At 42.2% G+C, this 12,882-nt stretch overlaps 1 protein-coding gene across 2 annotated transcripts in view; it reads right to left on the minus strand.

Moving 5' to 3' along the window:
- NTRK2 (neurotrophic receptor tyrosine kinase 2) overlaps positions 1–12,882 on the minus strand; it is a 210,892-nt gene that overhangs the window by 49,322 nt on the left and 148,688 nt on the right. For both annotated transcript variants that reach the window (XM_054185016.1, XM_054185015.1), the window contains 2 exons: positions 7,060–7,190; positions 695–867 (listed from right to left, as the gene is read on the minus strand). In XM_054185016.1, the coding sequence (XP_054040991.1) occupies positions 695–867; positions 7,060–7,190 (304 nt within the window). The remainder of the gene's footprint in view (positions 1–694; positions 868–7,059; positions 7,191–12,882) is intronic.

The raw sequence follows: 12,882 nt of genomic DNA on the forward strand, positions 1-12,882 counted from the left end.
ACGTCAACAAGCGCAGGCTAGTGGAAATGACACGTACACAGGCCTGCTGTTCGTAACTTCCCAGTTCATGAGTTACCTATTATTGTGAATCTTAGGTATCATCTATTTATTTATGACTACTTTACTACCAAATTTAAATTTCTGATGCACGTTCCTGAATAGTGTTATGAAATACAGCCCTAATCTGGACCTCAAGATGTAGCATTTTCCATTGCACTGAAGTTTCCACGGCTTACAGTTTTCTTGCTTCAGATTAATGGCAGTCTTTCCAAAACACTGAGAGGAGGGAAGAGAAAAGTGGTTAGATTTCAAAAGCTCTTAGATGCCTACAGATAACGATAGGTGTTGAGTGGGATCTTCCCAAGTGCTACCAGAAAGCCTGCAAGAAAATGATTCCTACTCTAAGATTTATAACCATACAATTCAGAATACACTGAAATATACTGAAAACAATATTTCTTTGGTTCACATTCCTTTCTTGCAAAGCACAAGGCTTGACTTAATGGTACTTCCAACTAGGCAAAGAAACAATGAGCCCCACACCCCCATACAGAAGAGAAGAGTTGCACAGATTTGCACTCCTAGATGTCAGCATTTTCCAGTGGTAGTAGTTAATTTCACATTAAGTACCAGTAACACCTACCTTCTCTGCCCACTTCTGGCTCTCCAGCACAATATGTGTTCGTGGATTTACCTGAGGAATTTGTTAAGATCTCCATGCTTCATATACTCAAAGACCATGATGAGCGGATCACCCTCGACACAGACGCCGTAGAACTTTACGATGTGCTCGTGTTGCAGGTTAGTTAGCAGCTCTGCCTCACGGTGGAAGTCCTTGCGGGCATTGTCGCTGGCATCCTTCAGTGTCTGATGAAGAAAACAAAAATGTAAGCAAGGGGAGATGCTCGCAGAAGGTAGCGAACATGTGGGATGGCACTGTAAGGTTAAGATAAGGACACTCTACCGCATAAAGGATGGAGGAAGTACTTTCTTAACTTCTAGAAATGCAGGTGTGATGTTTAAGTGCAATTAAATAATGGCAGTACAATTTCATTCTCCTGCCGCACGTCATCCCAAACAACAATTTTTCTTGTAAGAGAATGTAGGAATACTCATGATCTTACTGTGCCAAGTGTTTTCTAAACACAGAACAAATAAACTGGTCTTATCCAAAAAATATACTTAGCACACAGCTGGTTCATATCCTTTAGCATTTAACTCAGGCAAATGCTGGTATCCTGTTGGTATTTATACCTTTCTTGTAAGTTCTTTAAAATAAAAGTCTGCTTGCTTAGTGGGAACATAGATGCATTCTTTATGTATTACTAATGTCACTATTGCTGATGTTGGCCCCTGTGGTGTGCTACACATTAGGCAGATTTATACAAGGATACACCCCTGGACCAGAACTTACAACCTGAGGCTTCAGCCAGAAACTCCTTAGAGACTCAGTAAATCTACTCACATGCCTAAGAATAAGCATATGTATAAGTAACTGGAGGATCAATCCTAAACTGATAGGCAAAGAGGAAGTAGATGCAGATCAGAATTATGGGGCATCAATTTTTCTCATCCCCTTTTATTTATACAGCTCTGCATATTTTCATTTTGAAGGAAATACATCAACACCGGATCAAGTAGGAGGCTTAAATGTTGTATAACGAAATAATGCTAATTTAACTGCCACACATAGGCAGTTTTCAGATCGCTTCTTGAGAATTACACTTCCTGAGCAAGGAAACACTTTCATGCACCAAAAAAAATAAAGCAAAATCTGACACCAATTAAATGAGGAATAATTGTAATTGACAATCAACCACTACCAGGCTCTACCTTCAAAAGGCAGAGTGGTTGCACTATATTAATTCAAACAATATTTCTAAAAGACTAAGAGAAAGATAGCAGGTTACCAATGTTCACAAATTATGACTCACAGAAACCGATGTCTGGGCTCTGTACTTCTGGATTTTAACTACACCTAGACTTAATACAAAGGAAGATGAAACACAAAAGCAGTGGCATTGTTTTAACTAAAGATGCTTTTCCTGGCCATCTAGTCACTTTATTTTCTACCCTGAATTCATATATGGGACCACGACACTCATCAGAACAGACACAGAACACGTTAATACTGTGAAATCATTCTGCCAACAAACACAGTTTTTAGCTGCAGAAGCCATTGTTTGTTCAGAGTTTTTCTTTAACAGAGACAATTCTGTTCACTTTTCTAGTATTATATGTATGTATGTGTGAAGAAGAGACTAAAAGATGACCGTTGGAGAAAACACTTGCTTTACTTGTGAAAATGCAACCACAGGTCTTGAAATATGAACATCTACCACACTAATGTCCACATGGGATGACAAGGGGCAGGGCAGACTGGATAGCCATCTACCAAATTCACATGCTTTTCCCTGTGGGTTTCAGGCTCTATGGATCCTAGAGGCAATAGAAATCAGTCATGCCACAGACATCCCTTCCCTGAGGGACCCACTAACTTGTGAATCTCATGTGTCTTCAGGCCCAGAACCTTTCTTCCACAAGTTTTACCAATAATGATGCAACAAGGATATTTCATCATCAAAGCTTCACAAGACATGATAGATTAGTATACTATGTCATCTAAAGGGGATATCAAATTGGCTCCCCACTACAGTCCCCAAAAAATAACAGCTGAACCGAGCAAGGACTGAAATTTAAATGTATTCCAACGCTTCCAGGCTCTGGGATGATGCTTTAACATGATACAGGCACCAACCCACAGTCCAATCTACACTATATAATGAAATCACTGGAAGTGTTGTCACTTGAGCTTCTTCTGGTGGTTTCATGTATAAAGCAACTGGATTTTAATTCTTTGCAACAACAGAATTAGAAAAACAATTCATATAAGCCCCATTTTTAAATAATAGGAACTCAGAAAATAAAGTGACAGGAAAAAGCACAGGCTGATACTCTTTCCAGCAGGCTCTTTCCCTGGAAAGACAGTAAAAAAGCTGACAGCTCTGCCCTGTGAGGATGGCATATTGTATATTTCAGAAGATGCTTTTTATCTCACAGAAACAGCAAAATTATCATATGACAGAGCAGTTGCCATGGCAATTACATATTTTCTGTCAAACAGCAAAATACAAAAAGGTCTAAAACCTAGGTAAAACTCAGGCAGGGTTTCTACTACCATGGGACAACTTGAATTTCTGTCACCCAACATTGCAAAACCCCGTTTTCATTATTTCATGCAGCCCATAGAACAGACACAATGCATGAGAGGTAGCTGACACAGTCAGGCAAGAATGAGACTGGAAAGTGAAAAAATCAATAAGTACGTAGAATTTACATAGAAATGACATTGATTAATGCATTTAGCTTGTTTCAGTGCAAGAGAGGAAAAAAAAAACAAAATAAAACCATAAGAGCACAAAGAAAGAAAAAGACATATTCATTTGTATTATCATTACTGACAAGTACACTGAAGTTATGTGCACAAAGCACTCTCACCAGTCAACAGGAGTTCTTCCTGACTAGGAGCTGAGATACAACGCCATGTGCTCACAACCACTCAGTCCAGCAGCTAAGGAGGAGGGACACGCTCCCTCGGGCAACAGAGGGACACCCTGGCTGTTACAGGAGTTCCACATCTGCTGAGTTCATCCTTGTGACAGTCGGACTGCCACCTCATGCTTATTCTTCTCCACAGAGTCCTTGCCCAGGTATCCATGTACCATCTGGTTTCTGCAGACCTGTGCTCTGTAGCGAGTGCAAACCACCTGCTCCTTAGTCCACCCCGACACCAGAGAGCTGCATTCACGGAGGAGTCAGAGCGAGGGAATGTGGCTCTCACCAACATCAGTATGAGCTGGCAATGAAACTCTCATGACAGTTGTCCTTTATACAGTTTCATCCTTCCCCAGTGAAATCCTTACTACTGCTCCCTGTCACCATAGAAGAGCTCGGTGGTCTATTTCCTCAAGAACGGAAGGGGTGGTTTTGATCCTTCTTGAACTAAAGGCCAGAAGAGTTAGAAACCTTTGGTTTTCCTCTGCACGTGCTGTAAAAATGTTCTTTGCCTCATGCACATAGCAGTCTGCTAGCTGAGCACAAGCCTAGAGCACCACAGGGTGAATCCCCCTCCAGTCTCCAGGGGAGCCTGAGGCACCTGCTAACCTGTGCCCTGGCAGTCATCCTCACATCCAGCTCCAGCCAGTTTTAACTAGTGCAAGACTATGCCGAGGAATCCAACCCTATGAGATGACAGTATGGATCTAGGCCTGAACAACCACTGTGGCATGGCAAAATGGCCTGCAAGGAAATGATAATTTTTCCTTCCTTTACCCTGTGTTCTCTAAAAGTGCCTGCAGCAAATGGTGATGTGCAAACTCACACAGGAAGAAGGCTAGTACAATGTCCATGCAATCAGCTTAACCTGTGGTTAAGCTCTTTGCTCACAGGGTCTGACCCACAGAAAGCATTACCAAACATTCTGTGCTCCCCTGAAAAAGCCTGGTTGTTTTTCTCCTCTTCCAAGGAGCAAAAACTCAAGCACTTTGGTTTGTTTATGCTAAGCCTGACTTTATATCTTCACAGATTTTTCTGGGCCTCTTAGCTCCTAAATAATTTGCTGCAGCAACGTCAGCATTTCAGATACCAGCTGGCCGAAAAGGAGAAGGATTCATGTTGAGTCAGATCGAGTGATGCTCAGGGCCAGGCACGAACCACGCAGTTGCCCAGCAACCAGCAGGCACAGGCAGCCAGTGGGGACCACCAGCCATCCTAATCCACCCTGTGCAGGTGAGACCGTGCCTCCTCGCTGCCAAAATCCACACTGCCTTACTCCTCAGCAAGTACACATTCCCACTGGCTCACTGAACCTATGTCATAGAGACAAGTTTGTTGTGGTTTTGCTCACAGGGGTGAAGTTCTCTAAAGACCTTGCTGTGTGCCAGGAGGAGCTGCCCTCTGTATGGCAGCTGGCATCCAGGTATGCTTCTCTAAGATTTAAAAAAAAAAATTAAATAAAAAAAATTCACACACTTTCACTACCAAACCCTGGGCCCAGCAGTGGGGTTCAGTCCTCTGGCTAGCTCTCTGCGTATCAGTGAGGTCCATCCCTTGACTTCCACTGTGACTGCAGGACACCTGTAACCTACAGTTTGGTACCACAGTGAAAGAGAGAAGCACCAGGCAATTAACCCCTCAGCTATATAGGGATCAATCCAATGGCACAGTAGGCCAAGAAATTTGCTCCTTGACAGCAGCCAGAGTCACATGTTCAAGAGCCAACACGAGAAACATAAAATGGGCACAACCTGTCCCCAGAGCTGCCTGCAAGATACTTGTTAAGGACACTATAAAGAGTGGGTTTGGTTAAAAAAAAAAAAAAAAAGTATGACAACTGGTCTAGAAAACTGAAAGATTTGTCATCTAAACTCATGGAGACATCTCTGCCTTTAAAGGCTGAATGCTGTTCCTTGTGAATTACACCAAGAAAGAGCAGCAGAGAGAAAGCATGGCTCAGCATTAACAGCAGCAGTGCTAAGCTCCATTTCGTCAGGACTTTCAAAGGCAGCAAGTGAATGGAAAGACTTTTATTTTGCTATCAAGCAGTTCCCTGAAGTGATAGAGGAAGGGCAATTTCCACTCTAGCTTCACCAAAATACAATAGAAAATTCATTCAGACCTACTTTTGTCATCTCCTATCTCTTGCTTTCTCCTGTCTATGCTATATCCCTCCAGGGCTTAATTTTTTCTCACAGTCAACATACCTGAACAACTTCCAAGTATCAAAAAGCTTGTAACCTTGGCAAACCCCAAAAACCTGTTATTTTTGATGGAGCAAGGAAGCACTCTACGAGTCCCTCCTCTTTTCATGTTCTCTCACTGCTAGATCCAAAAGCCTATTTCTTGTTTCCAAATTCAAAAAGTTGGTCTACGTGATTTCTTTTACTGCATGGTTTGATCAAAAACATACCAATGGTTGCCTAATTGTGACTGGTCAAATAATAATATTTTCTGATCCTTAGGCACAGCCCAAATTCTAAATGTGTATTCCCCCTGCATATAATGAGATACTTCAAATGCTGAACACCTTGTTCAGCTTTTGGCAGAACGTTACAGATGGCGATAAGAGATTGTTGCCAGGGAGACTTTGCAAACTCTTAGAATGTAGTTTCACCAATATTGTTTTCTAGCATACACCCATAGCTGAGGTCAATAACCGACCCTCACCCTTTCCATTTTGAGAGACAAAAAGGCTTGGTACGGTGAAGCAGGCTTGGTGTCCAAGCTTTGAGATCAGTTGAAAATCTTCCTACTCCTTGGTAAATTCCCAACATACCATGTAATCTGTGCTCTTTAGGAGAACCAAAAAAATTCCTTTTTTTTTTTTTCCCCCAGAAATGTGAGAACTATTCTGTATACTTGAAACTCTAAGATTTCACGTAGTCTCCTCCTCCTCTGTACTGTGTTTTGGGACAGCTGACTGGAGCTGTATAATAGTCACTGCTCCAGTTCTGACAGATCATGACTTCTGGCTTTCCATACAGCCATTGTTTAACAGCATATGACAATATTATCCACAAGTTTGTTATAACATTCCTGGCAGCTATATTAATGACTATTACCCACAGATAATTTCAGTGGCTGACTAAAAGAATGGCACAATCCTGAAAAAGAAAGGTCCTCTTTGACTAGCAATTATACACATAACCTATTCACTTAGCTAGTAATTGATTATTTTTTTAGACACACATATATATCACATCTAATTTTAATGACCTAGACACTATTTTTCACTAATTATATTTTAGATAGATCATAAAAGATTTTGCCCCTTTATGACACCGTCTGTTTCCCCTCTTTTCTTTATGAAATTCAGCTCTCATTTTATAATCCACAGCAAGATCAAATATCACATTTTCTTAAAACTCCATTAGCCTTGTGAACCCTCCCACATATATCAGAGCAGTTACACTGGGCTACAGAATGGGAAAACATGACCATTTACAAATAAAATAGCATTACCAACCATGAATTAATAATGGAAACCCTAGACTCTTTTACCTTCACTGCCACCAAGATCTTGTCCTGCTCCGGACAGAGGTTATAGCATTCTGCCAGAAAGACTTTCCCAAAGGCTCCTTCTCCCAGTTCTCTTTTGAGAACGATATTGTGGCGCTTGATATGCTGCACAACTGTGAAGAGAAGACAAAATGGAGGTCAGAAATGAGCTACAAGGCCAGGATGGGACGGGATCCATGCGTACAGCCACACGGAGACAGGGTTGCCTGCAGAGTGGGGTGCATGTCATGGAAGGAATCAAAGTGCCCATGTGTCATTCATTAATGCTTTGCCCAAAAAGACCAAGTTAATATATTTATATTTGGAGAGTAGCATATTTTTTGGATAAGAAGACATGGAATTAAGAGTCACCTGGGAAAAGGCCATTTATCATTGTAATACAATGACTGCTGCAGAACATATCTAACAGCCAAAGCTGCTTTTTTTTTTTTAAAGACATGAAGACAAAGAATAGAAAACAAACCAAACCTTTCTCACATCACTTCTATTTTTGTACTTCTAACAATAGCTGAACTTTCTCGTCCAAAGCCCAAAAGTTTTAAAATTAACCTAATCCAAGAAAACAAAATGTGCCCTCTTTCAACTAAATCCAACTTACCCTCTGGTTCTCTTATCACCTGTTCAACTGCTTTCCCTCTCTGTGCTATACTACAGTTATAATAAGATAGAAATTTTGTTCTCGCAAATGTGATTTACAATATTGCTCTGAAGTAAAAGAAATAAAAGATGGACAAAGGTTTTAGTCAGCATAGTGGACAGAGCCTTAGCTGAATTTCTGGCCAGAATCAATTGAATCAGACATTAAAGACTTTGAGCATTTTTGTTCAACTCATTTTACATTTTCCTTTCAGCATAAGCTTCCATTAGAAGATTTAATATTTAAAAGACTGTACCAAATTTTGTAGAATACATTATCAATTTGCACTGTTCAAGCTAAATAAAGCAGCTGTAAGGGCAGTTTAACTGGCCAACTCAACAGGGTTGACAGCTTGTGTTGCTGAAATTGTACAAAACAGTCAGCATCTACTGATGAATTTAACCTCAGTGCGTTTAGCTGCTTTTGCAAACACTGAAATTTAATGCTGCCTAGATAAAGCCTATTTGCAACTTAAATGCTAAACACAATGAAGTAAATAGTGGTGCATGGGCATCAGGATGGCTTCTGTGAAGTCACGAATCTCACCTTGGCTGCTTAACTGCAGGGACCAGGACTGAACCCTGCCAATAATTTAGGATATATTCAGATGCAAACCAACCCACCTCCATGCTTGGCCACATGTCTCTTCTGAACTGGGTGACCACTTAACACAGAAAGCACCTCGCTTCCATTATTAAAAGATGGAAAACAGAGTGCTGCTGATAACAGCAGTGGGGAGATATGGCACAGCCTGTCCCCAGCATTTGGAGAAAGGGCCCACGTTGTATAAGAGAAAAATAAGTGTGTCCCACACCCTGAGCCTCCAGCAACACAACCTGAGCGCACTGCACGTATAAACACACTTTATATCCATGTGTGTGCATGCAAGGGGAGCCCAGTTGCTGAAGCAAGCCAGGAGAGCCAGAGATGTCCCCAAGTGCCCCCATCATGAGTCTGCCAGGCAGTCAGTGCACCTGAGGAGCGGACCTCCACCAGACCCAGCTGGCACCTGCCAGAAATCCCCAGGCTGGCACGTAAGCAGGCCCACCATGCCCTGGGAGCGGAGTGAGGAAAGCCAGCTTTCTCCCCATGCCACCCCAGACCCACCAGGGCTTGACCTGTCCCTGCAGATGGTGGCTGCAGGCAGAACATTGCCCGCCTCCTCCTCCAACGCCAGGTCTCCTGGCAGAGGCCACACATCCCATTAATTGCCAAGTACATGTGAAATGAGACTGCAAGGTACCAATGTTTTTCACTCTTGTCAAACTCTTGTCTAGTGTAAGATTAAGTTTTATTGTGGTGATGCATTCTTATGTGTACGCTTTGTTTGGCCAGCTACCGGCGTGGCTCCACTGCAGTCAGTAGGAATTTGCTTTGTATTTTCATTTTCTCCTCAGCATTGGCTTTTCAAGCTAAAGCACAAAATGCTGTCAGCACAAGACAAGCCTGAACCAAAACCTAACTTTTGCCCATAGAGGCACGTTAACTGGCATCCCTCACTTCTCCTAATACCAGTCAGAAAGCAGACATGCAGGCACGCTGCCTAAGCGTGGGAGGGTGGCACACCTCATCATCTGTGCTTTAAAAAATGCTTACTAATAAATGAGTACTCCCCAGTACCCCCTGCCAAACCTGCCATTCAACCCTGCCTCTTGGGGGATTTTTCTGTTTGCCTCTGCTTGACCAGTATCACCAGAATCATAGAATCATTTAGGTTGGAAAAGACCCTTGGCATCATCAAGTCGAACCATCAACCCCACTCTACAAAGTTCTCCCTTATATCATATCCCTTAACACCACATCTAAACGAGTCTTAAACACATCCAGGGATGGTGACTCCACCACCTCCCTGGGCAGCCTATTCCAGTGTCTGACCACTCTTTCTGTGAAGAATTTTTTCCTAATGTCCAGCCTAAAGCTACCCTGCTGCAGATTGAACCCCATTCCCTCTTGTTCAATCGCTAATTACCTGTGAGAAGACACCAGCACCAACCTCTCTACAATGGCCTTTCAAGTAGTTGTAGAGAGTGATGATGTCTCCCCTCAGCCTCCTCTTCCTCAAACGAAACAGTCCCAACTCCTTCAATTGCCCCTCATAAGATTTATTCTCCAGGCCCTTCACCAGCTTCGTTGCCCACCTCTGCACTTGCTCCAGCACCTCGATATTTCTCTCATATTGAGATGCCCAGAACTGGACACAATACTCAAGGTGTGGCCTCACCAGTGCTGAGTACAGGGGGACAATCACCTCCCTACTTCTGCTGGTCACACTATTTCTAATACAAGCCAGGATGCCGCTTGTCAATTAGAACCCCAAAGAAAGACGCCTCTCTTCCTTTCCTAGAGAGAGAAGTTCAGCTCTGCATTACCAGTGTCACCATCTTAAAACGTCCTCAAAGCCCACAGGCAAGGAGTAGGGCTGAGATCCTGTCCTACTGGCATCAGCAGCAAAACTCCAGTGGAAGTACTTTTTCACTTGGTTGTCTCCACAGCTGCTGAAGACCTGTTGATGAACACAGTCAACTTTCTGAATTTTGTGTGGGTCCTCTCCATTTTGAACCCAGCACACCCCCAATGTTGGCCCTAGTAGTATCAAGGGGTTTTGTGAAGTTCCTGGAGGACTTCACAAACATTAGAGTAAAAATAAATAAGAAACATATCAACTGTAGTACACTTACAGCTGCTGCTAAATGCTCTTATATAAACAAAGCATTTGAATAAACAACCCATCCCATAAAGGAAACTGTTAAAACCGAAATGCAGCAAGCTGCACAAGAGATCTGCGCAGAATATATTTGCAACTTGTCACACTCTATCCTTCCCTGTAACCTTTCTGAGCTGCACCAAGTTACTAAACAAACAAAAAACAACAGTAAATGTGACTAAATGGGCAGAGATTAAATATAAGAACAATGTAAGTAAATCAAACACATACGATGTGACGGAAATATGAGCTAAGGAAAAAATCCGTTTAGCATGCTCAGGGCCCCAGCCATAATGACACCGTCTTCAGTGGGAGGAGATTTCAGCAGGAGATACACTGAAAAATTCAAGTCAAAATCTGCTTTCAGTTAATATCAGGATAAAGCCAATTATCTCTGTTGAAGTCCAAGAGATTATCCTGGATTTACATTGAAGAAACAAAGCAGAATTTGGCCAAAGAGGTGGCACAACTGAATTATCAAATAAGTGGTCTCATAACATTGTCTCACAGGTGGAGACACACAAACATTCAAAGAGCACCTATGCATTTTCCTCCTTTTGACTCTAAATGGTGATTGCCTTTGAGCTGCCATTTGTACTTTCAAAAGCACATCACCCCTGGTTTAAAAGATCTTGTCTGATTACTATAAAAAATACATTACATTAAGCTACGAGCTAAGTCGAGTTGAAACACTTAAGAAAAAAAAGAAACATAAAATATGAAGTGAGACCAAGCAAACTAAACAAGGATAAACGCTGAAAAGAGGCTGTGGTGTTAAATAATAACCACACAGCTGTGCCCATAGAAGGCGGCACTACCACGGATGACTGCAGGGAATCAGCTGGCAGCAGGGAGCACAACTGCAGGAAAGGGCTCTCATCTTGAGGTCTCATAGACATCCCACCAACAGAGCTGGACTTCTAGGACTTCTAAGACTTTCACTCACTAACGTCACACTGGAAATGATTCATCAAAGCCTTATCCTGCAAACACTATCTGTGGGCATGGGATTGCGCTCCCCAGGTAACCTACCTTTGATGGTGTGGCTGAACAGAGAGCGTCACACCACGTTCTGGAGAGGGTCCCATCAAAACAGGGAACTCGGGATCACCTCACCACATTGAATTCACTGAGTTGGATGCGACTGATTCCAGCCATAGACAGCAGGGCACTCAGCAGTATAAATTATTAAAATGTTTCTGCACGTAATTAAAAAGTGAAATGCTGTGACAGAGTGAAAGTGTTTTCCCCTTGGCCACAAACAATAGGTCTGAACATTTTACCACTACATGTGATCATTACACGACCTAAGCTGACCTTCTACACAGCATGGAGCATAGTATTGAGTTAAATGACTTGTGCTTGGCAGAAGACTGCCTCCAGAAAGCAGCCGTGCCAGTCTTGATTTGAAAGTCTGAGCTATTCACTTCCCTAATGTGCAATCATTTTCATTGCTAATAAAAATGCATGCCTTCTTCTTTGTCTCTTAATTTTTAGCTTGTCTGTCTTGCATCTCCCTCCCTTGGGTTTTAGGATACCTTCTCTGCTAGCTTGAGCAACTTTTAAGGTCTGGTATTAAATATACGTAATCAACACTATTCTTGTTCATCTTGGTAAGGCAAAGAGATGGAAACCTCTCCCAGGAAAACATTTTCTCCAGTTTGCCATTCATTTTCATGGCTATCCTCTGGCAAAATTTTCAACAACCTTTTAAAATAAGTTGTTTCCAGTTGGTTTTCCCAACTGGAAGCCACATTCCTGTATCACTCTCCACAAGCTTGTGATAAAAAAGTAAAATCAGCTCCCTGTATCTCTGCATGTCCAAAAATCACACTAGTACTTTTAAGGCTGAGTTTCGTAAAGGGCATGAAAATTACATAGTTATGTTGTATGCATGTTTGTGTCTCATCTTGAACACCTCACCCAATTCCAACATCACAAGTGCTGCAAGTTTCAGGTGTGTTCCCATATGCCTTATGAGAACAGCAGAGCAGAGGAGAGATCTGTCCCTATGGAGAGCCTGCAACATGGAGTCACTACTTCATGGACAGTAAGAGCCATAGCAGACAGGCTCCATCATCACTGCTCACTGAACTACCAATACTAGAAGATCCTGTTGTGTTGCATGCCCACATGCTGAGTCTGCTCTCTAGGACACTGTCCAAAATTTTGCTAGTGATACACATGTGGAACACTCCTGATGGAATGCGTTATGCCAGGACTCTGAGAAGAGAATAAGGATCTCCAAGATGCCAAGTAAAGAGGGGTAATATTATAAACTTATTTAGAGTCGCATAAAAAAAAAAGCAGCAGCAAAAAAGACTCAGCTTGTGATGTGACATGAGGTGCCACAGAAAGACATTTTGCAAGTTTCTTCATTTCTTCTCCCATCATTTCTCTTGCAATTGTGAAGACAACTATTTCTGAGATCTTGCTAGAAAAAACAGCTATAAATGGGTGAGTG

Source organism: Rissa tridactyla, chromosome Z (assembly GCF_028500815.1).
Source record: "Rissa tridactyla isolate bRisTri1 chromosome Z, bRisTri1.patW.cur.20221130, whole genome shotgun sequence".
Taxonomy (NCBI): domain Eukaryota; kingdom Metazoa; phylum Chordata; class Aves; order Charadriiformes; family Laridae; genus Rissa; species Rissa tridactyla.